General features: G+C 35.3%; 1 protein-coding gene across 1 annotated transcript in view; it reads right to left on the bottom strand.

The window, feature by feature from the left end:
• btbd9 (BTB (POZ) domain containing 9) overlaps positions 1-21,993 on the bottom strand; it is a 28,425-nt gene extending 6,432 nt beyond the window's left edge. The window contains exons 1-8 of the mRNA XM_056470987.1: positions 21,575-21,993; positions 18,623-18,826; positions 15,342-15,705; positions 12,658-12,925; positions 10,180-10,402; positions 3,393-3,512; positions 2,379-2,488; positions 1,474-1,663 (exon numbers count right to left, since the gene is read on the bottom strand). Coding sequence (XP_056326962.1) covers positions 1,474-1,663; positions 2,379-2,488; positions 3,393-3,512; positions 10,180-10,402; positions 12,658-12,925; positions 15,342-15,705; positions 18,623-18,807 — 1,460 coding nt within the window. The 5' untranslated portion in view covers positions 18,808-18,826; positions 21,575-21,993. The remainder of the gene's footprint in view (positions 1-1,473; positions 1,664-2,378; positions 2,489-3,392; positions 3,513-10,179; positions 10,403-12,657; positions 12,926-15,341; positions 15,706-18,622; positions 18,827-21,574) is intronic.
• Between the last annotated feature and the right edge of the window lie 3,222 nt (positions 21,994-25,215).

Here is a 25,215-nt window from a genome sequence, read left to right as displayed (position 1 = left end):
TACGAGGAATTTGTTTTCGTGTAGAAGCTCTGTCACGAAAACAAATTCCTCGTATGTGTGAACATACCTGGCAATAAAGCTCTTTCTGATTCTGATTCTGACAACACGTCCAAGGCGGATGGGCTACAGCAGCAGAAGACCACACTGGGTGCCACTCCTGTCAGCTATAAATAGGAAAACTGAGGCTACAATTCACACAGGCTCACCAGAATTGGACAATAGAAGATTAAAAAAATGTTGCCTAGTCTGATGAGTCTCGATTTCTGCTGCGGCATTTGAAAGGTAGGGTCAGAATAATGCATCAACAACATGAAAGCATGTATCTATCCCGCCTTGTATTAACGGTTCAGGCTGCTGCTGGTGGTATAATGGTGTGGGGGATATTTTCTTGGCACACTTTGGGCTCATCAGTACCAACTGAGCATTGTGTCAACACCACAGCCTACCTGAGTATTGTTGCTGACCATGTCCATCCCTTTATGACCACAGTGTATCTTCTGATAGCTACTTCCAGCAGGATTACGCGCTATATTATAAAGCGTGAATGATCTCAGACTGGTTTCTTGAACATGACAATGAGTTCACTGTACTCAAATGGCCTCCACAGTCACCATGTCTCAATCCAATAGAGCACCTTTGGGATGTGGTGGAACGGGAGATTCTCGGGGAAATCTGCAGCAACTGTGTGATGCTATCATGTCAATGTGGACCAAAATCTCTGAGGAATATTTCCAGTGCATTGTTGAATCTATGCCATGAAGAATTAAGGCAGTTCTGAAGGCAAAAGGGGGTACAACCTTAGTACTAGTAAGGTGTACCTAATAAAGTGGTCGGTGAGTGTTTATTTAATCAGTTTTTATTTTTAATTTCAGTAATATTACTGAATAACATGCAAATGTTTTAACTGTTTTATGACTTATGTGGATCACAGGTTGGAAAGTAATTTTTCTGTCTTTCAGTAGATATATTATAGATATGCTTTGTTTACCAAACAAGCTGATTTACATTGAGAAAACAAATAAAACATAAAAAGTTATTATCTCATGTGCTATGTCTGTAGTTACTACACTCATTTTGCATAAATCCACAGATTTTGTACAAAGTTATGTGCAGACAATAGCAAAAAATGTACACAGATCCTGTGTGGAACTGATCAATGTCATCAATTTTGAAAATGCCATCAACTATGAAAACTCCAACAAATGCATAATCAAATAAAATTAGCAGCAAAAAACATTTTTTGATCCTACAAAATATGTCAGTGGCTGCTTCTTCACAGCATTCTTCAGAACATTATTATAATTAAAGTTGTCCTATTATGCCTTCTCAGATATTATCTTTCATGCAGTGTGTAATGTAGCAGCATTTACAAATAATACAATTATAAACCTACTCTAAAAGACCTGCAAAGCGAAATTAGGAACATTTAAGACATCATAATAATAACTCTTTATCTTGTAATAAGCATAATACCGCATGGAGCCCAGCATGTAGGGCTGAGCAAGCTGGATGACAATGGCTCCAGAGCCCAGCTGATGGCAGGTGTATCCCGAGTCCCAGTCATAATGGCTGGTGTCTCCATTCAGCAGGGCGTTTCTGCTGCGACTCACACCTTCCACCACACTGGCACATGCCTGCACGGTCGCCACGTTCTCTGTGGGAACTGCAGGGAGAAAAAAGGCATGAGATAAGTTTCAGTAGCTGATGTACAGTGCCTATAGGAAGTCATCAAACCCCTTGAAATAATTGTGCAGCATCCACTTGGATGATGCGATGGCAGCCACAGGACAACGGCGCCAGTTCGCTCACTACACACCAGCTATTGGTGGTGTCGAGAGACAGTGATAGAGCCAATTTGGTGGATGGGGATGATTGGGAGGCCATGATCGTAAGGGCAGATAGAGGGACTTTGGCTAGGACACTGGGGTTACACCCCTACTCTTTACGAGAAGCGCCATGGGATTTTTAATGACCACAGAGAGTCAGGATCTCGGTTTAACGTTTCATCCGAAAGACAGCGCCCACTGACAGTATAGTGGCCCCTACAGTTTTACTGGGGTATTAGGACTCATGCAGACCACAGGATGAGTGCCCCCTGCTGGCCTCACTAACACCACTTCCAACAGCAACCTAGTTTTCCCATGTGGTCTCCCATCCAGGTACTGACCAGGTTCAGCCCTGCTTAGCTTCAGTGAGTAACTGGTTTCGGGCTGCAGGGTGATATGGCTGTGTAACCTGTGCCTTTCTACAACTTTATCCTGAAGGTCTTTTGAAAGCAGGATGTAATGCAAGTAAAGGTATAGATTTTCACAAAGTATGATTATTTTCTATAGGCACTGTAATTTAGGAAATCATGTAAATTAGGAAAACTGCATTACCCAATAAGCCTTTTTCCAGGGTGAAGGGTCGAAGTGTGTACATGCACTCCAGAGCCACCAAGTGAAACACCTTGTTGACTGTGTTATGTGTCCCCACAATACGAATAAACCTGTTCCCAAAACAATAAATAAACAAGTCATACAAACTCTGCAGAGGATTTAAATTTTAAACATTGATTATAATATTAATACCGATAATAATAATCATATTAATAATAGCATAATAGCAGCACATTAAAAATATTTCTGAAGAATCATGTGAACAATAAAGATGCAGTAGGTGATTGTCTTCAGAAACATGTTTGTTGTGCTGGTTGAAAGTCTTTTCACATTCCACTAGTATTGATAAAAGTAAATGATCTAAATGTATTTATATGGGGCGGCGCAGTGGGTGGTGCTGTCGCCTCACAGCAAGAAGGTCGCTGGTCCGAGCCTCGGCTGTTTGCATGTTCTCCCTGCATTCGCGTGGGTTTCCTCCGGGTGCTCCAGTTTCCAAAGACATGTGGTATAGGTGAATTGGGAAGGTTAAATTGTCCGTAGTGTATGAGTGTGAGTGAGTGTGGATGGATGTTTCCCAGAGATGGGTTGCGGCTGGAAGGGCATCCGCTGCGTAAAACATGTGCTGAATAAGTTGCCGGTTCATTCTGCTGGGGCGACCCCGGATTAATAAAGGGACTAAACCGTAAAGAAAATGAATTAATGTATTTATATGTATTTTTATATTCTGGGTAAAGCATAAAACTAAAAAATGTTCATCCCATAATTCTGATAAGTAGCCCCAAAAATAAATAAATAAATAAATAAATAAATAAATATATAAATATATATATATATATATATATATATATATATATATATATATATATATATATATATATATATATATATATATACATACATACATACATACATACACACACACACATACACATAAACATATATACATAAATATATATATACATACACACACATTTATTAGAAAACAAAACTATAATTTATATTTTTGTGTTCTACCTGCAGACTCGTGCTGGGAAATAGAGCTGCTGCCATGAGCGGCACAGAAACTTGGAGTGATCCACCACACGCACCCAGTCCAGCTCATCCATAGACACCTCCACATAGTAAGAGTATGACCTGCAGACACGAGTCAGGAGAATACTACAAATGATGCTTACTGCAAAATGTTTGTATGCTTAAATATTGCACATTCAAAAATAAGATGCATGTAAACAATCTGAACCAAGCTTAAAGCACAATATCTTTTTTAACGAAAGACCAGAAAGCTTCTTTTTTTATTAAAATATCCAAAAACCACAAGAACAGTGTCTCATATATATATATATAAATATAAATATATATATATATATATATATATATATATATATATATATATATATATATATATATATATATATATATATATATATATATATATATATATATAGTCTGATATACACAGTCTGATAATATTGTTTCTTCTGGAGAAAGTTATTATTTGTTACTTATTTGTTTTATTTTGGCTAGAATAAAAGCAGTTTATAATTTTTTAAAAACGATTTTAAGGTCAAAATTATTAGCCCCTTTAAGCTATTTTTTTTTCGATGGTCTACAGAAAAAACCATCGTTATACAATAACTTGCCTAATTACCCTAACCTGCCTAGTTAACCTAATTAACCTAGTTAAGCCTTTAAATGTCACTTTAAGCTGTATAGAAGTGTCTTGAAAAATATCTAGTCAAATATTATTTACTGTTATTATTTTAAGATAAAATAAATCAGTTATTAGAAATGAGTTATTAAAACTATTATGTTTAGAAATGTGTTGAAAAAAATCTTCTCTCTGTTAAACAGAAATTGGAGACAAAACAGGGAGGCTAAAATTCTGATGTAGGTTGTATTAATATTTTACTGTTTAAAGTTTTAATTTAGTCTTTTTTTGTTTTATAGAGTAGTTTTTTGAAGTTTTAGTAGTTTGTACTTTAAAACGAGAAGTAATATTATTTTTAATGTTATAACTATTAAAACTATTATGTTTAGAAATGTGTTGAAAAAATCTTCTCTCCGTTAAACAGAAATTGGGGGAAAAAATAACTAGGGTATACATATGTTGTATATTTATTTGCTGATTTATGTACTTTAGGGAATAGTTCACCCAAAAATGAAAATATGTTCATTTTTGTGTTTAACAGAAAAAAAACTCAAAAAATAACAGAAAAAAACAAAAAAAATGGTATTGAACCACCTGAGGGTGAGTAAATTCTCAAAGTATGACTAAAAAGTAGCTCTTTTCAAATACTCATGAGTTGTACACTGTGAAAGGCTGATGCGTTTACATGCAATTTGTGCATGAGTAAACGTAACATTTTATAGTGCATTTAGTTATTGTTTAAGGCCATTTGCTGATTTCAGTCATCATACAGTAAACATCTGTCATCTTCTCATCAGTGACATGCAGTCCAAACAGTTTCTGTTATCTTCTTAGACACCTTTAATGCTTCCAGACGGCTTGCTGCATTTATAAAGTGCCCAAAGTCTCCAGGTAGTTCAGTATGATGCAATTTACTTTCTATGTGTGATTTGATTGGACAGGAATCACAGGACTGATTTTTCTTAGCTAATTAAGGGACTTAGGGACTAAGCTAATCCCCATAGACAATAAAGAAATAAAGTAGTGACTGCAGGTTGAAGGAAAAAGTTGAGTAAAAGTACTAATACTGCACTAAAATGTACTCAAGAGTAGTAAAAGTACTTTTTTTTACAAACTACTTAGTAAATTACAATTCCTGAGAAAAAAAACTCAGGGATTTCTGGGGTTCTGCAGGCTTCAGCAAGTCAAATTTAAGACTTTTTAAGACCTTTTTAGGATCATGAAGAATGAAATTTCTCAAACAGGACTTTTTTTTAATGGCCCAGCAGAAAAAAAATGTACTTGCCCCATTAAAAAGCTCATTTTAATTATGTGCTGGATCATCTACTAAATATTAGTATTTAGAATCCATAAATTAATGCCTAGTCATTTAGCTTCTTTTAAATTGTTGTTGCCATAGATACATTCTGACAGTTAGAATCAGTTATTAGCCTCATTTAAAAAAGAATACCTTACAAGAAGTCACTTACAATCCTCTCATCCTGTGATCATCTGTAGAAGCATTGTCTGTAAGTTTATTATCTGTTTGTATTAATATTCTATCTCAGATGTTATTGTTATGTACATAGATAACTATAGCTCATTTTATGTACATCTTTTACATAGTTTCACTCTGTTTCAACATACTCAATGTGGCATGGAATAAAGCAGCATTCTCCCACAATCTCACGTGTTGGAAAGAGTTTATCTGTCTGTCTAACTTTGGGAAGAGAGACACCGGAGTGAGGGCAGAACAGTGAAAAGACATACTCAACAATGATTACATCAGTGAAAAGATACACTCAACAGAGAATATAACAACAGTGAATGATCTTCTCATCTCCTGAATGGATCTACATTAAGAATGTTATCAAAGGAAAATGTGAGCTGTGCGACCAGGTCAGAGTGTTCACATTCACACTCCTCTAAATCATCCAGATCAGCACATTCAAGAAGATCAACAGCCAGTTTTGCTGCAATAGAGGCACGAGCTAAAGCTGAAGCCGCACGCACAAGAGCAGCATATGCACAACGGGAGATTGAAATCAAAGTAAAGAAAGCACAACTTCAAGTAGAAAAAACACGATTGGAAGCGACATTAGAAGCACTCCAGCAGGAAAAGGAAGCAGAAGCTGCCTTAGCTGAAGCTACAGCCTATGAAGCCATAGTTAATGCAGTTGACATAGAAGATTCATCTGAGAATGAATGCAAACCAACAAGATCTACTTTCAGCTCACTGAAAAGAACTGAAGAATATGTTAATGATCAGAATCATTATGAATCAAAGATTGTGACACCTTTGCTTAATTCGGATGACAAAGAAAATGCTCTTCCATCTCATAGAGAATTTCCCAAATGTTCTCAAGAAACACCACAACATGTCTTTTTAAGCAATGAGCTAATATTTCAGTCACAAGACCCAGATGACAGCTTTCAGCCGGTCAGAAACCCTAAAAAACCAGCAAGACATCAAGGTACATTACCTCATTATTCTCAACCATCTGAATGTCATAATTCAAACAGGTTTTACTCACCTAATATGAGAAATGAGTTGCATGTTGCCAAGCCTGAAAACCAAGAGATTTTAAATTTAGCCAAGTTTCTAGCACGAAGAGACTTACTTACTGCTGGACTTACAAAATTTGATGACAAGCCAGAGAATTACTGGGCATGGAAATCAACCTTTTCAAATGCGATTGAAGACCTCGACTTAAAGCCTTGTGAAGAACTTGACTTGCTAACTAAGTGGCTTGGTCCTGAATCAGCTGAGCATACTCGAAGAATAAGGTCAGTTCATATTAATCGCCTTGATGTAGGACTCACCAGAATCTGGGAAAGGTTAGAACAATGCTATGGCTCTGCTGAAGCAAGAGAATCGGCACTCTTAAATAAAATCGGCTGCTTTCCCAAGCTCTCTAACAGAGAACCCCAACGTCTCAGAGAGCTAGCAGATTTGCTGTTAGAGATTGAGTCTGCAAAATCAGATGGTTGCCTACCTGGTTTGTCTTACCTGGACACTGCACGTGGAATCGCTCCTTTTGTTGAAAAGTTGCCATTTTCCCTCCAAGAGAAATGGATGCAGATATAAATGGATGCAGATATAAATGGATCTAGATATAAGCAACAACACAATGTCAGTTTTCCTCCCTTTTCATTTTTTTCTACCTTCATTAGAGATGAAGCGCATATGAGAAATGACCCCAGTTTTACAATCTTTGCACAAAACGCATCAACTACAGAGCAGAAGATGACCTCCAGACCCAAAACGTCACATGTTATGGTGCATAAGACAGAAGTAGACCATCCTCCTACAGCAAAGTCTATGTTGATAGAAGATGTCAGCAAACTCTGTCCAATTCACAAGAAGCCACATCCTCTTCACAAATGTAGAGGATTTAGGGAAAGACCATTAGATGAACGTAAAACTTTCCTCAAAGAAAACTTCATCTGTTTCCGGTGTTGCTCTTCAACATCACACCAAGCAAAGACCTGTACAGCAACAATTCAGTGCTCAGAGTGTGACAGTGAAAAACATGTAGCAGCTCTTCATCCTGGCCCAGCACCCTGGACCAAAAGAGAATTCTTTTCCCCTTCCTTACTGCATGGCGGGGAGGACGATAAAAACCCTGACACAACTGTTGCCACATCCAGCTGCACAAAGGTCTGTGGGAATAGTTTCGGAGGAAGATCATGCTCCAAGATCTGCTTAGTTAATATATATTGCAAAGATAATCCTGATGTAAATTTGAAAGCCTATGCTATTCTAGACGACCAGAGTAACAAGTCTTTAGCCAGGTCTGATTTCTTTGACAAATTCAATATCACAGAAAAAGCATCTCCTTACACAATGAAAACATGTGCAGGTACATCAGAAATCTTAGGCCGCAGAGCAAGAGGATTCATTGTAGAACCAATTGATAAAAGTATTCATTTCAAACTTCCCACACTAATTGAGTGCAATGAGCTACCTGACAACAGAGCTGAGATTCCTACTCCTGATGCTGCTTGGAACCATGCTCATCTGAAATCAATAGCTTGTAACATACCTCAACTTGATCCTGAGGCAGAGATTCTTCTTCTTTTTGGGAGAGATATCATTGAGGTACACAAAGTATTGGAACAGCACAATGGTCCTCCACATACTCCTTTTGCTCAGAAGTTAGCTTTAGGATGGGTAATAGTAGGAGATGTTTGTTTGAATGGTGCCCACAAACCAGTTGAAGTTAATACTTTCAAGACAAACATTTTTATGGACGGACACCACAGCCAAATGAGACCATGTTCTAACAATATCCAAATCAAAGAGAAATTTTGCCATTACAATGACTATGAAACTTCTATATCTCCACCTTTGGAACAAATACTTCCAACAACACACACAAAAGGCAAAATAGCAGACAAATTTGAATCCACAAAGGATGACAACAAACTTGCTCCATCTATGGAAGACATTGCATTTCTGGAGAGGATGCAAAATGAGGTCTACCAAGATGAAACAAACAGCTGGGTCGCTCCACTTACCTTTCGCAGCCCTCCCCAAAGACTTACAAATAACATAGCACGACGAAGTAGAGGAGGTGAAGCTAACAGCAAACGTTGGGCAGTACAATTTGCATGTATGAGCGCGATAGCTATACATACTGAAGCTAAAGGAAGAAGATCAGACTGCGGCACAAACTTTGTTGATTCATGCAAAGAACTGAAAATAAGTACAGACACAAACGACGAGGAAATACAGGATTTCTTAAGTCATAATGGATGCATATGGAGCTTTAACCCACCACACTCATCACACATGGGAAGCAGCTGGGAACGCATGATAGATATCACCAGGCGCATCCTAGATTCTATGTTGCTCAAAACCAGTCAAGCAAAACTCACTCATGAGGTTCTCATCACATTCAAAGCAAAAGTTTCTGCTATTGTAAATGCTCGTCCATTATTACCAGTATCTACAGATCCAAACAACCCTCTCATTCTAACCCCAGCAACACTTCTCACACAAAAGACTGGTGCACTTACACCTCCAAATGGAACCTTTAAGGAAAATGATCTCTATATTCGCCAATGGAGACAAGTTCAAAGTTTAGCCAACTCCTTCTGGCATCGATGGAGAAATAAGTATCTAAGCACTCTACAAAAACGTAGAAAGTGGCAAAAAGAGGAGCGTAACCTTCAGCAAGGAGGCATAGTTCTACTCAAGGACAATCAAGCCAAGAGAAGTGATTGGCCCATGGGCATTGTCCTTAAGAGCTTCCCTGGAAATGATGGAAGAGTCGGAAGGTTGAGGTTAAGAGAATAAGAGATGGAATATCAAGGGTCTACCTACGGCCCATCTCTGACACAATCCTTCTGTTGCTGTCAGAAATTCAACTAAGTGGACAATAGTAATGACATCTTTTAGATGTCAGGCGGGGAGTGTGCTGGATCATCTACTAAATATTAGTATTTAGAATCCATAAATTAATGCCTAGTCATTTAGCTTCTTTTAAATTGTTGTTGCCATAGATACATTCTGACAGTTAGAATCAGTTATTAGCCTCATTTAAAAAAGAATACCTTACAAGAAGTCACTTACAATCCTCTCATCCTGTGATCATCTGTAGAAGCATTGTCTGTAAGTTTATTATCTGTTTGTATTAATATTCTATCTCAGATGTTATTGTTATGTACATAGATAACTATAGCTCATTTTATGTACATCTTTTACATAGTTTCACTCTGTTTCAACATACTCAATGTGGCATGGAATAAAGCAGCATTCTCCCACAATCTCACGTGTTGGAAAGAGTTTATCTGTCTGTCTAACTTTGGGAAGAGAGACACCGGAGTGAGGGCAGAACAAATTAGTTATTTCATAGTTGCATACTTTAAATGTGTCAAAACAAGCAGAACACGGTTGTATAAATACAAGTTTTCAGCTAAATAAACTTTAAAATCTAAATGGATGCACAACAGACAGTTAAAATATTAGTTTTGCTGTAAGTTTTTTTCAGATTGGTGATTGGATCGATTAGGTAGCTTGACATAAACAGTAAAATTAATCCTGTTAGAATGATTTTAGACAATATTTTAGTAAATTTAAGACATTTTAGACTTCTTAAGACCCCACAGACACCCTGGTATTTGTAATTTGTTAATTGTACACCACTGATCTCGTTCTTATTTCATTACCTGCTGTCCTTGTCCCACAGCAGTAGGCGTATGTGGTTGATGATGGAAGGTTGACCCAAGCGGACCTGAATGCCAGCGGCTCGGCCCTCCTCTTCTATGGGGTGTCTGGAGAAGCCGTGGTCCAGATCATAATTCTGCGTGTCTCCATCCAGGAGGGCAGACTTCAGCTCCCCCTTCACCACCACTGCCCCGTGCTTCATGGTGGCAATGTTTTCTTCTGGGACTACAACACAGCAGAGGATGCATTTTACTCAAACTGAACCAGAAAAAATACTTCACTTGCTCTACAGTTCATTACATGTTGTCGACATTTACAGTTGAAGTCAAAATTATTAGCCCCCCTGCATCTTTTTTTCCACAATTTCTATTTACTCTTTTCAACAATTTCTGAACACAATAGTTTTAATAACTCATTTCTAATAACTGATTTCTTTTATCTTTGCTATGATGACAGTACATAATATTTTACTATATTTTTCAAGATATTAGTATTAAGTTTAAAGTGTAATTAAAAGGTTTAACTAGGTTAATTCGATTAACTTGGCAAGTTAGGGTAATCAGGCAAGTGATCGTCTAACGGGGGTTTGTTCTGTAGACGGTCGTAAAAATATTGCTTAAGGATAATAATAATAATGACCTTATGAACAATATTGACTTTAAAATGGTTTAAAAAAAACTAAAACAACTTTTATTTAAGCCAAAATAAAACAAATAAAACTTTTTCCAGACGGCAACATATTATAGAAAATATTGTGAAAAATTCACAGCAGGGCTAATAATTTTGCATCAATAAATGCAGCAATGGCTGTAAATCTTTAACATTACCATCAGTAACTGTTAATTATACATTTATTCTCTTATCTAAAATGCCTTAACACAGCTAAACAGGTTTCATAAAGGTTTGATTAATCCTTTAAGATTTTGCCATATTAGTTAACACATTGTGTTAAATACAGTTACAGAAATGTTACAAAACATGAAAATTAATACCAACACTAAAACCATAAAAACTTGTACTTTAAAACAGTTACTATTACTACAACATTAAAAATAATATTACTTCTCGTTTTAAAGTACAAACTACTAAAACTTCAAAAAACTATTTACACTTAAAAAAATGTCTATAAGACAAAAAAAGACTAAATTAAAACTTTAAACAGTAAAATATTAATATAACCTACAGTTGAAGTCAGAATTTTTAGCCCCCCTGTTTTGTCCCCAATTTCTGTTTACAGAGAGAAGATTTTTTTTCACCACATTTATAAACATAATAGTTTTAATAACTCATTTCTAATAACTGATTTATTTTATCTTTGCCATGATGACAGTAAATAATATTTGACTAGATATTTTTCAAGACACTTCTATACAGCTTAAAGTTTAATTTAAAGGCTTAACTAGGTTAATTAGGTTAACTAGGTAGGTTAGGGTATAATTAGGCAAGTTATTGTATAATGGTGGATTGTTCTGTAGACCAGTGTTTCCCAACCCTGTTCCTGAAGGAACACCAACAGTACACATTTTCAACCTCTCCCTAATCAAACACACCTGAATCAACTTATCATAACATCAGAAGAGACTCCAACACCTGAAGTTAATGGGCCAGAAAAGGGAGACATCCAAAATATGTACTGTTGGTGTGCCTCCAGGAACAAGGTTGGGAAACACTGCTGTAGACTATTGAAAAAAAAATTACCTTAAAATGGTTTTTAAAAATGTTTAAACTGCTTCTATTTTAGCCGACATAAATCAAATGAGACTTTCTCCAGAAGAAAAAATATTATCAGACATACTGTGAAAATTTCCTTGCTCTGTTAATCATCCTTTGGGAAATATTTAAAAAAGAAAAAAGAATTCAAAGGGGGGCTAATAATTCTGACTTCAACTGTATAATAGTATCTCAGTGATACTAAAAACACTGCTGATCATATAATAATTTTATTTTGCACCCCTAAAATGAAACCATTTTGCTGTTGTGTTACAAAAATGTTTGAAAAACAGTAATCTGAATTCAAAATATTTTACTCCGAGCTATCCAACAAAACCAAGTTCTTTGCAAAGTCTATCGCATCGAGATTAAAGCTTTAAAATGTCATTCAATTATTCATTCAATTTTTCTTCAGCTTAGTCCCATATTTATCAGGGGTTGCCACAGCGGAATGAACCGCCAACCATTTCGGAATACGTTTTATGCAGCGGATGCCCTTCCAGCTGCAACCAAGTACTGGGAAATATCCATACACACTCATACACTACGGCCAATTTAGTTTATTCAATTCACCTATAGCCCATGTCTTTATACTGCAGGGGAAAGTGGAGCACCCGGAGCTCCCAAGCTTCTTGCTGTGAGGCAACAGTGCTAACCACTGAGCTGCCACTTTAATACCTCAAAATGCCATAACATGACATCTTTCAAAAAGTGTTGCTTTTAATAACCCAATAAAAGTGTTACTTGTTTCTACACAGTGACAAACGCACTCAGCATGCCGCGGTAGTTGAGATCCATGTCTCTGCTCTCGGAGCGAGTCTGTATGGCATCCAGCAGGTCGTCCGGACTGAGGAGGCCCGAGGGACGAACCACATTCAGCATTTCAGAGAGGGTCATCAGAGGAAGTCGGACGGCCGACATCACTTCCTTCGCTTCTGGGCCGTCGCCGTTGTGGTGACACCAGTGGCAGAGAGCCTGAAAGATCTCCCTCTCACTCGAAGCGAATGAATCTCTCCTGACTACTGTTAACAGGGCAGACTGCAGACAAGAGTTTATGCATTAATCTTAATTTGGGTACATGATATTAGGGAAAAACATTGTGATTTTTTTTTTCAAATATATAATGTCATTAGACCTGTCACAATAATCAATATATGGACTTATCGTACAACACATGGGCATGACCTAAATCATTTTTGGTGATGCAATATATATCGCCCATACAACATCTCTATCTCTATTGGAGGTGTCAGTGTGGTTAAAAAACACTATAGTGTTACTTAGAAATTACTATTGTATATTTTCACGTAGCAGATATCGCAGACTCTGTTACTTTTTACCTTGCAATTTTTTGTTAACTTTTATTATTATTATTTATTTAGGATATGCATTTTCACATTCTGATTCCCAATTATTACATAGCTAAAATTACTATAATTAAATGAAATATTCTTAAGAATAAAATATGATGTGTTCTTTGGAAGAGTGTACTCGCATCGTGATGATATTATATTGTCATTATGGCATTATAATGTATGATGAGTGGCATAAAATGGTCTTAAAATGACAATAATATTGTTTATCGCAATATATTTTGGTGCAATATATCATACAGCAAAAGACAGATATCGTGACAGGCCTAAATGTTATAAAACAAATACAGGATTTTTAAAAATAATTACATGAGCACATATGTAAATAGAAATCTTTTTTATAAAAAATACTATTATTATAAAATAATAATGTTTTTAATTTAATATTTTATAGTAATAATAATAATAATTATTATTATTTATAAGGTGACAATATTCTTTTTTATGTAAGGTTAAACACTTTAAATCAAGTAAAAACTTAATACAACTGTCAACAAGGCAGACTGCAGACAAGATTTTATGCATTAATCTTAATTACTTGGGCTACATGATATTGGGGGGAAATACTGGCATATAAAATGACATAAAATACAGGATTAAAAAAACAATTACATATGAGCTCATATGCTTGGAAAATATATTTTTAATATTATATAATAATATTTTTTATATAATATTTTTTAATAATAAAAGTCTATACAGTGAAAACGTTTTATTCTAAAAATATGTAAGATTAAACACTTATACACAATAATGGAAAAACATAATTCATTTTTAGGTAATGAGTAAAACAAAGATTTACAGAGGACATTGATTTTTAATTATTTGTTCAAATTAATAGAAAGTTGAAAATGTAATTTTTTTAAACAAAATTCTAAACCCAATTTTTCAGTGTTGAACAGTTTTTAAATATTTATTTTACATTTATTATTATTATTATTTTTTCGTACCAAATAATTATGATTATAACTTTTCACAATTTTTTTAAATTGTTTTGTGAAAAAAATAAAATATTGTAATCGCAATATTGCACTGTAAAATGAAAAAAAAAAATGTAGCTGTAAATTTACAATACTGAATATTCACATATTCTCCAATCAAGGTTTTATTTTGCTGGCTAGGGTTGCCACAATAATGGATCGATACTGAAATCGATACTGAAATTTTACAAACATCCATTTCCCTCTAACATTTGAGCACCTTCTTAAACAGCTGATTTGCCATCGTGTTCACATGCTCAACAGAAATGACTGTAATTGGCCGTGAAGTTCATCAGTTCACCAAACTGAGCAATGTTTACTGAGTGTAACCAAAGAGCTTATAATGACCAAGAGGCGACACTCAATAGAACGTTCCATTGCAACAGCAGCGCCCAGCAACAGCCCCTGATTCCGCCATTTTGGAGTGAAAGCGGTCGGCTGTCCATTGGATCTTATTGCTGTCGCGATGGCAAGCAGCTGCTTTGTTTTTTGTTTATTTATTTAAAAAGCGCATCAAAGCTGAGATACAATCAGAAAGATGACAATACAACACTTACACAAATCATCAGCACTTTTAATATTTTATTTTTACAGACTTATATAATTTTGCTCTATTGGAATTTTTATTCCAAAATGGCCGCCGCTATATCTAGTGGCTGTTTACCCAAATCGCACTTGAGTGTCGCCTCTTGGTGATTCTATGCTCTTTGGTGTAACCACAGATCCAGGGACACTGGAGCGTTTTAAAGCCGTGATTCAGAGGATCAATCGTATGTCAGCTTATAGACAAACCAGCTGATCAACGTGACTGAAACGCTCCAGTGTCCCTGTATCTGTTTACTCTCAGTAAACAGCAGTGAGTTCGGTGAACTGATGACCTTCACGGCCAATCACAGTCATTTCTGTTGAGCCCTCAAATGGACATTCGTAAAATTTCAGTATCGATTGGTACCAAACTCCAGTATTGTGACAACCCTAGCCGGCAAATAGAAATATGCTAGTTTCAGTATAAAACACTAATGCATATGCTCAATGAATTAATTCTGCATAAATATATTCTGCAACTTTACTTACAAATACTCACATTATTCCATCACTCACCTTTGAAAGCGTCAGAAAGCCGTCTGACTTTAACACTTCAATGGCGTTACGGTCCATGTAGGCCATACAGGCCTCGGCCAAACCATTCAGACAGTAGAGACTGGCCACATCGAACACCAGACAGACATTTCGCGTGCTCAATAAAGTGCGGAGGAACTCACAAATAGAGACCTCTAGTGGTTGGAGACCATAACGGTGCGCAAGTCCCAGGAAATCTAACAGTGTCTCTTCTCTGGCTTCACTCAGTGTGGCTCGGCCTGTGTACAGATACCGCAACAACATGGAAAAAGCCTCAGCGCGTGTTTCCTCCAACCTAACCTCCGCCTGCGCCCGGGACTCCCTCAGCCCTCCATACAGCAAAGCTCTGAGGGATTACAAAAAAAAGACAAATTAGTAAAAGGTAGGGATTAAGAACGACTCCTGCCAACATTAGGTTATAAAGCTTATTTTATTAACAAGAAACGATTATGAAAGGTAAATGGTACTACTTTGCAACATTAACTCAAAATCGTTATTGAACAGAACTGAATCAACACTGAATCTGAATAGTGATGAAAGGGACTCGTTTTTTGGCCATTACTCACTCTAAATCCATCCAACATGTAAATTACTTTATTTAATCAGTAAAACTTTATAGAAGCTATAGAAGCTGAAAACTTTTAGCTTAAAATGGTTTCTCATAGTGCAAGTCAACAAGCTACCAACATTTTCAGAGTAAAATTTAGTACCTGTGGCTTCTGACAATACACTGAGGATTAATTAATTTATTTATTATTACATATTTATTGCCACATCAGCAACTTATGGCTATTTTGTGGCCAAATGTATATACATTAAACTATTACATGATAAAAACAAATTCGTATTATATAAAAAAATTAATAAATAAATAAATTACTTAGACAAATATATAAAATATAAATAGAAAAAATTTACAAAAAATGTATTCAAAGTTAAATATAGTTTTAGTTCTATTTTTGATAAAAAATGTAAAACTCTTCCTGGTGGTACGTTTTTAAAAATGTCCATCAAAGTACTCTCCTTATAAAAATCCTGTCTAATGGAATTTAAACTTCTACATTCCAACAAAATATGTTTGATGGTGAGAGCAGTCTGGCAGATATTACATTTAGGTGATTCTTCATTATTTCACTGAGGATTAATAAAGTAAAAAAAAAGCTATAAATTAAAGATAATAGTATTGCTAATAACATTTGGCGTTCTTTTACAGATGGTAATTTCTCTTCATAAGACCTCAACCTTTCATCAGGAGCCACAGGTATTATTTTTGTTTTGCCTATTTTTTTTGGCTCTCAAAGTGCCGGTAACCATTGACTTGCATTTCATGTATTACCAAGGATCACAGTTTCAGCTAAAAAACTTCTTTAGTGTTCTACTGTAGACAAAAAATGATGCAAGGCAAACCTTACACACACTTGCATATCAAATTTGCTTGATTAAAATATGCAAACAATATTTTTTTCCAGACCAGTTTCACAAATGGCTTGTAATGTCAAATTAAAGGGATAATGAACCAAAAATGAAAGTTCTGTCATCATTTTCTTCCACGTCTTCCAAACTCGTTTGAGTTTCTTTTCTTCTGTCAAATACAAAGAAAGATATACTGAAAATTATGATGGGAAAAACAGCCATCCATAATATTTTGTATATTTTATCCTACTATGAATGTCAAGGGCTGTTTTTTCCTAACAATCTTTAGAACATCTTGTTTTGGGTTTAACAAAAGAAAAAAAAATTCTAAACGTTTAGAACCACTTGAGTGTGATTAAGTGGTGAGGAAATTTAATTTGGGTGAACTGACCCCTTTAAAAAGTGAAAAATTAACCATGTTAACTTTCAGAATTTATAGTGACATCCCAACAGACGTGACATTTTACTAATGTTAACAAAGTTTAATTAAAACGAATACAAATGCATTGCTCAATGCATCATATAATGCATAAATTCAAGTTTTTTTACTTATAGATTGTTTTATTTATGTATAGATTGTTTGATTCATAGAAATTGATAGTAAATGCAACCGTTTCAAAATTGTCTAAGCTTCCCAATGATATAAAATAGGGCTGTTTGACATTTGAAAAAACTGACATTGTGATATTTTATTTTTATGCAACACATATTGTGATATTGAGTATAATTTCATCAAACAAACTTCAAATCTCTTTGGAAAAGACTTTTATTAAGAATTTTAGATTGATTGGGATAGTTTTGTAGAGCAGTACATCTGCATAAAATATAATAAACCAGCATAAATTCAGTAGTGCAAAGATACACATACAAAAAAAAATTATGACTTATGGTTTTCTGCGAGTCAAGCAGTATTCAGGTAAACAAATTAAATAATCTTATGTAAAACAACAAGACTTCTGGTCTTGATCACATAAACATAAATAAAAAGTTTAGAAACATTATAATTTATTGTGTGTCCGAATGCTGTAAACTGACTTGAAATGCTTACAGTTACAGTCCTTAAAAGCACATGCATATTTTTAGTAACCTTATGGTCAATCTTTGCAATTACTTCATAATTACTTCATAATCCCAACTCGACATTTAATCCAAACATGCAAATTGCGATATCAATGATGAAAAGATATATTGTGCAACTCTAATATAAAATAGATTCTGTCCTCTTTATACTTTAGGTTAGGGCTGCACCATATTTGGTAAAAACTGATATTGCGATATTTGATTTTTCTCCAATAAACATTAATATTTCTCATGACTTATAAATCTGTTTTGAAAGTCATAATTTTACATTGATTGTAATGATGTTGTAAGGGAGTGAAACTAAAACTAACCTAAAACTATTCGACAACAACCACTCTATGACTAAAGACAAGTACAAGACAACATTTTTTTTGTTCCACTTCAACTGTTAACTACTATATACTTAATTATAGAAAGAATTAAATAAGGGTGTTTTCACATCTGCCTTACTTAGTTGAATTGCACTAGAGTTCATTTTACTTCTTGGTGCGATTCGTTTGGGCAGGTGTGAATGTAGCAATCTTACTCGAGTGCGCACCAAAAAAGCGTACCGAGACCTCCTTGAAGAGGTGGTCACGATATGCTTTCAAACGAATACTGAAGCGGTTTGTTTGAGGTGAGAACACGATCTGAACTAAAACAGATCCAACCGCAAAAAGTACTGCGCCTTTTTGGACTAATCCAGCTGCCAATTATTATCCCAACTTGACATTGCAGAACATGCCATGTGTCTATTGCAGATTTCGAACTTGCAACATCATCTCACAAACCTGAAATACTGGCAGCGGGCCGCTAGAATGACCCTGTGTGCAGGAAAGCGCTTCTCTTCCACCACGAAGGTAACATCGCTGTACTCTTCCCCAGGAACTAAAGCGCCGAGCTGCTCTGACAGGAGATGCAGGTGGTCGATCTCAGACGCGGAGTTCATCGGCCGCAGAGGATGACTGTCACTCATGACCACAGCTGGACAACACCTTCAAACAAACATTTGAGACAGTCATTGAAAATAGTTGAAGAAAACAAGGAGCACTACTACTATGCAGAAGCGGAGCACAGATGGGAGTTATTTTATGGAACAAAAATTGGGCCAAAAATGTTTTTGAAATAAAAAGCTTGGCGAATAGTAAATTCTGGAAGGAAATTGTGGAATATGTTTTGAACTTAAATATGAAAATATGTGTGAAATATTTTTAGTAGAGCAAATTTAATGCATTATTTTATTTTCAGTTAGTGCTCCATGTCAAGCTTTTTATTCCAAATACTTTTGGCATTATTTTTGTTCCATATTATTTTTTTGTAATATGTGACTATGGATTGCTAAACCATCTCCTTTTGTGCCCCCAGAATATTTGTAGGAATAGCCAAAATTACATTATGGTCAAACAAATAATATTGTGGGTTCAAAATTATTGTTTTATTTTTTCATTATTACTACTACTACTGCAGTAGCAGAACACATATGAGAGGTAGGCATGGGCCGGTATAAGATTGTGACGGTATGATAACCTTGGATGAAATTATCACGGTTTCACACTATAGTGATTAATTCTCTAAAATAAATTAATTTTAAATGTCTGGGTAAAGAACAAAAACTTTTCCCCCACTGAACACAATATATTTTATTTTAAGAAACATTTTAAATATTTTGGACCAGTAGCTTTTCATGCGTGTCCTGGTGGTTTTAAAACCTTGACCTTTCCAAACCGCAGTAAACCTTGAAATCGGTTATCGTCCCATGACTGATGAGAGGTATTTTATGGCATAAAAATAATGCCAAATGTATTTTAAATAAAAGCTTGTCGAATAGCACTAAGTGAATTCTAGAAAGTGAATATGAAATATTAAACATGAAGATGTGTGTTGAATATTTTCAGCTTAGTTTTAGCTTAAATAAACAGCTATGTTCATGTTCAGGACCTAAAAATACAAGCCCTGGCATATCAAGTTATTAAAATGCAAGAACTTGTTAATTCGACTAATTATTTTACTTGTGCTATTCGACAAGCTTTTATTTCTAATACTTTTGGCATTATTTTCGTTCCACATTATTTTCAAATTATCTTCATTTTGTAATATGTGATCCTAGTTTGCAAAGCCATCTTTTGTGGCTCCGGAATATTTGTAAGAATAGCGAAAATTACATTATGGTCAAACAAAATGCATTGTGGGATTTTTTTTGTTACTGATTATAATTATTATTATTACTACTATGCAGAAGGTAAACACATATGGGAGTTATTTTATGGAACAAAAATAATGCCAAAAGTATTTGGAAAAAAAAGCTTGTCAAATAGTGAATTCTAGAAGGTGAATATTATGTATTGAATTAAAATATTGAACATGTCTGTGAAATATTTTAAATTTAAATATTCACAGCTTAAATTAACAGCTATGATAAATTTCAAGACCTAAAAACCCTGGCAAATCAAGTTATTAAAATGCAACAACTTGTTAATTCAATACATTATTTTCTTTTCAGTTAGTGCTACTCAACAATACTTTTGGCGCCAAAAATACATTATGGTCAAACAAAATACATTGTGGGTAAAAAAATTGGTGGGTCAAAATTATTGATTATTATTATTATTATTAATATTATTATTATTGCTACTGCTGCTGCATAGAAAACATGGGAGTTATTTTATGGAATAAAAATAATGCCAAATGTATTCGAAATAAAAAAACTAGTTGAATAGAGAAATTTGAAATATAAAATATTGAACAAGTCTGTGAAATATTTTAGTTGAAATATTCACAGCTTAAATAAACAGCTATGATAAATTTCAAGCCCTTAAAATACAAACTCAAAAATACCAAGCTAAAGATACACTATGATCAAACAAAATACATTTGGGGGAATGGCTGATTTTTCAATCATTGATTGATTTTTCTTTTATGCAAAAATCATCAGAATATTAAGCAAAGAAGATCATGTTCAATGAAGATTTTCAAATTTCCGACTGAAAATACATTTCAGTTTATTTTCTCTTTCAGTAACGTTCATTGCATTGCTTAATATGGTACCTTCAAGGGCCATTTTCTAAGTATTTGGATCATTTCTAATCCTCAGATTCCAGATTTTCAAATAGTCATATCTCCGTCAAACATTGTCATATCCTAACAAGCCAAACATCAATGGAAAGCTTACATATTTAGATCTTACATAGTAAATCACAATTTCCAAAAACTGACACCAGTCCAGGGACATTTGTACTACATTGACCTTAAACAAAATGTTGTCTTATTTTAAAACACTATTATCATAAATAATATAACACAAATGCATTTTAATTCTTTTTAAAAATACAGTTGGCACTTTCTTGTGGTTCATTAATAAAATGGTGAATATCTACGAGATGAAAATTATATCTGATTTTGGTGTCTAATATTAATAATTACGAATATAATGATGTAATAGTTATGTAAGATATATAATTATGTAATATAGAGCACTCATATATATTTAAAATGTGATTATAAGTCCAAACGCTGATAACATGTGTCTCTAAATTGCTGTTTAAACAGAAATAAACATAAATAAAAAAACATCAGCGAGATAATTCGTTGTCAATCATATTATGCTCAATAAAAACATATAAAAGAGTAAAAGATACAGTGATATATGATCATTTGTTTAATAACATCTACAAACAGCTCGGTCACACAATATAATATGCAATATTATCGTCAAACTGACACATGTCGAGAACATTCTGACTCACCGACACCAATACAGATTTAATCAGTCACCGGCTGAAGCAGACCGAGAAGGAAGCGGTATTTTGATTCCAGTAAACGTATTTTGTTAATATTTCTGTCAAATATTATTTTAAATATGGTAAATACACATTCGTGTCGAACAACAAATCCATCGGATCCAAGTTCCAACGGTAAAGCCTCTACCGGATGTTTTGACGTCGCAGATGTGTGACGTATTTAAGTCACAGCGCCGCTAGCGGACATATGAGGTACATAGTCCCTTTTCCTCCGCGCCGATAGAAGAACGATTCACATTTCTGCGCTTTTTGAGGTATTTTGTATGACAGAAACTGAATTATAATTCATTAAAAACGGCGACACGGTGGCTCACTGGTTAGCACTGCCGCCTCACAACAAGAAGGTCGCTGGTTCGAGTCCCGGCTGTGTGCAGTTTGCATGTTTTCCCAATGTTGGCGTCCAAAGTCCAAAGACATGCGGTTCAAGTGAATTGAATAAACTAAATTGGCCATAGTGTGTGTAAATTAGGGTGTATGGGTGCTTTCCAGCACTGGGTTGCAGCTGGAAGGGCATCCGCTGCGTAAAACATATGCTGGATGAGTTGGCAGTTCATTCCGCTGTGGCGACCCCTGATTAATAAAGGGACTAAGCAGAAGAAAATCGATGAATGAATATAAACACAACATATTTGCATATTTATGTTAATTTTATTTTGTTAAATTGTTTTAGCACACCAAATTAACTTAACGAGAGCTAAAATTAAGATAATTATTTATTTTTTTAATTAAAAAAATTAATCAGGTAATATTTATTTCACTTCAAGTCACAAAAAATACATTTATGTGTTTATATTTAGTTGGTACTATTCAGTAAAGCTTTAAATCTATTAATTGCATCAATCTGTACCAGTTAAAACATGCAATAACACATGGGATAATAATCATATTAATCACAAATGTATGATGTTGATTCATTTATAGAATAAGCACTGAAAAATTCTTAATAATAATAGGCTTAAATTATTCATAATTGCTCAGCAAACATACATGACAGAAACAGTAGGCATGGATAGGGATAATAATCAGGGTGTGAATTACACATTGACGATCAAGGGGGTCAGGCTTTTCCGGTATGCTAGTTCATAAGATACATGCTTCAGTAAATCAAATATATGTTTTTGACATCTACTTTAATTATCAGCATGTTTAAGTTTTCAGTGTTTTGTGGGATATTTAGTGTATTCAGACATAGTGTCCTCTGATTGGCTATTTCAGAGGTTTCTGTAGGTCATAGCCAGGCTCAAACTCAATTCCTGGAGGGCCGTAGCTCTGCACAGTTTTGCTCCAACTTTATTCCAACACAGCTAATCCAACTCATGAAGGTGTTCCAGAGTAGTCTTAAGCTGCAGTCACACCAGAGTTTGTGTGTGCCAAATTCTGTCGTGCGGCGCTGCGAAAAGGGGCGGGGTTAAACAAGATGATTAGACATTAAGAAAGCGAGCGATTGGTCCATGTTTTAAATTTCTGCCCAGAGAGGTCCTGTTTTGATCCTCGATTGGTCTAACGCAGTCAAGTGATGCGATTTCGCAGGTCAGAGTTCACCAAGCTTGAACTTTGCACCGCAGCGAACTGCGAAACTTAACGCATGACCCTGCGTTTCCAGTATGACGCATTCGCGTGCGTATGAATGGAAGTCTATGGGAGGAAAAGCCCAGTGTGACCGCAGCTTTAAACACCCTGATTAGTTGGATCAGGTGTTTCTGATCAAATCTGGAGCAAAACTGTGCAGAGCTGCGGCCATATAGGAGTTTGAGACCTTTGCTGTAGGTCAAATTATACAAACTATGCAGCTAATTGGGCTTTACTTTTAGGCTACATATAAAAACAAACACGTCTTGTGAACACTTTCCACGTCTATCGATGCTTTAGAATGGCCAGTTTCAGACTGTTGAATGCTTTTTTCCTCGCAGACTGATTATGCATTCACAATGGTATGAACCGTTGTAGGGGTGGTCAAATGTAAAATTAAATGATCTCTTATTTTAATTAGTATTATTACTGCTTAAAAAACAGATCTGAGCAAACTATTTCTCACTATTTATTGACTGACCCCCATACATGTTGTTTTGACGTCCTTTAGCGGGGATCAAAAATTAATTAGGAGGGTCAATTACGCCTCCTCCCCCTCCCCAACCCCCCTGTAATTCACACCCTGATAATAATTTTAATTTTACTTAATTTATTTTCTTTCAGCTTAATCCCTTTATTAATCAGGGGTCACCACAGCGGAATGAACCACCAACTTATCCGGGATATGTTTTACACAGCGGATGCCCTTCCATCTGCAACCTAGTACTGGAAAACACCCATACACTCTCACTCACACACTACGACCAATTTAGCTTATTCAGTTCACCTATACCGCATGTCTTTGAACTTGTGGGGGAAACCGGAGCCCCCCTCGGGTGACAGAACTCCTCACCCTATCTATAAGGGTGCGCCCTGCCACCATGTGAAGGAAACTAATTTCGGCCGCTTGTATCCAAGATCTTGTTCTTTCGGTCATGACCCAAAGCTCATGACCATAGGTGAGAGTAGGAACGTAGATTGACCACCTAATTATAATTTAGTTTAATTTAAAATTGCAATTAATTTAAATGTATAATTTAATCATAATTTTAATAATAATACAGCTAATGTAGGTATGGATAAGAATTATATTTTTACTTATATATTTTAAAATTTGTATTGTTTGTGTTCAGCAGGGTGGTCAATTTTTATTGTATTAAAATGTATTAAACAAATTGTATTAAAACAATTAAACATTGAACATTAAATAATTAAATTTCCACATTAAAATGTAGATCGTTTTAAACTCTTCTGGACATTTTTAGAAAATCCCAAAAAAAATTCAAGAAAAAAAAAGTCTAATTAAAGATTTCTCTTTTCATTAAAGGTTTTATTGAAGTTTTAGCGAGCTAATTATTTAAAATAAAGCATATTATTATTTATTTTTCAGTATATCAACATAGTATCTTATATGTTTGTTAATTGTACATAGTTTTAGCACACCAAGTTAGCTTAGGCGGTTGGAGGTTTCTGGTTCGAGTCCCAGCTGGGCCAGTTGGCATTTCTGTGTGGAATTTGCATGTTCTGCTCGTGTTAGGGTGGGTTTCCTCCGGGTGCTCCGGAGAGTCCTGAGATTTTATCCAACCCATCCGATTATGCTACCAACACTGTATTTGAATGGTTCTGAGGTTAGGGATTAGGTAGATTAGGGCGATGTTACAGCTTCATATCACACTACTCCACATTAAAATTTAGACTGGTAGCAAAATCTGATGTGTAGCATACTGCGTCATCAAAATGTGCTACCTACTCTTTGAAAGGGAGGTAGGACAATCTGACAAGGTTAAGCAAATCGAAGGAACACCGGTTTCCCCCACAGTCCAAACACATGCGCTGTAGGTGAATTGAATGAACTCTATTTGCTGTAGAGTGTGTGTGTGTGTGTATGTGTGAAAATGTGAGTGTATGGGTGTTTCCCAGTACTGGGTTGGGGCTGAAAGGGCATCCGCTGTGTAAATATGCTGGATAAGTTGGCGGTTCATTCCGCTGTGGTGACTCCTGATAATCAAAGATTTAGG

This window comes from Danio aesculapii, chromosome 13, assembly GCF_903798145.1.
Source record: "Danio aesculapii chromosome 13, fDanAes4.1, whole genome shotgun sequence".
NCBI classification, from domain to species: domain Eukaryota; kingdom Metazoa; phylum Chordata; class Actinopteri; order Cypriniformes; family Danionidae; genus Danio; species Danio aesculapii.
Note: the sequence above shows the minus strand (reverse complement) of the source record. Positions and strands in the feature narration are given on the sequence as shown.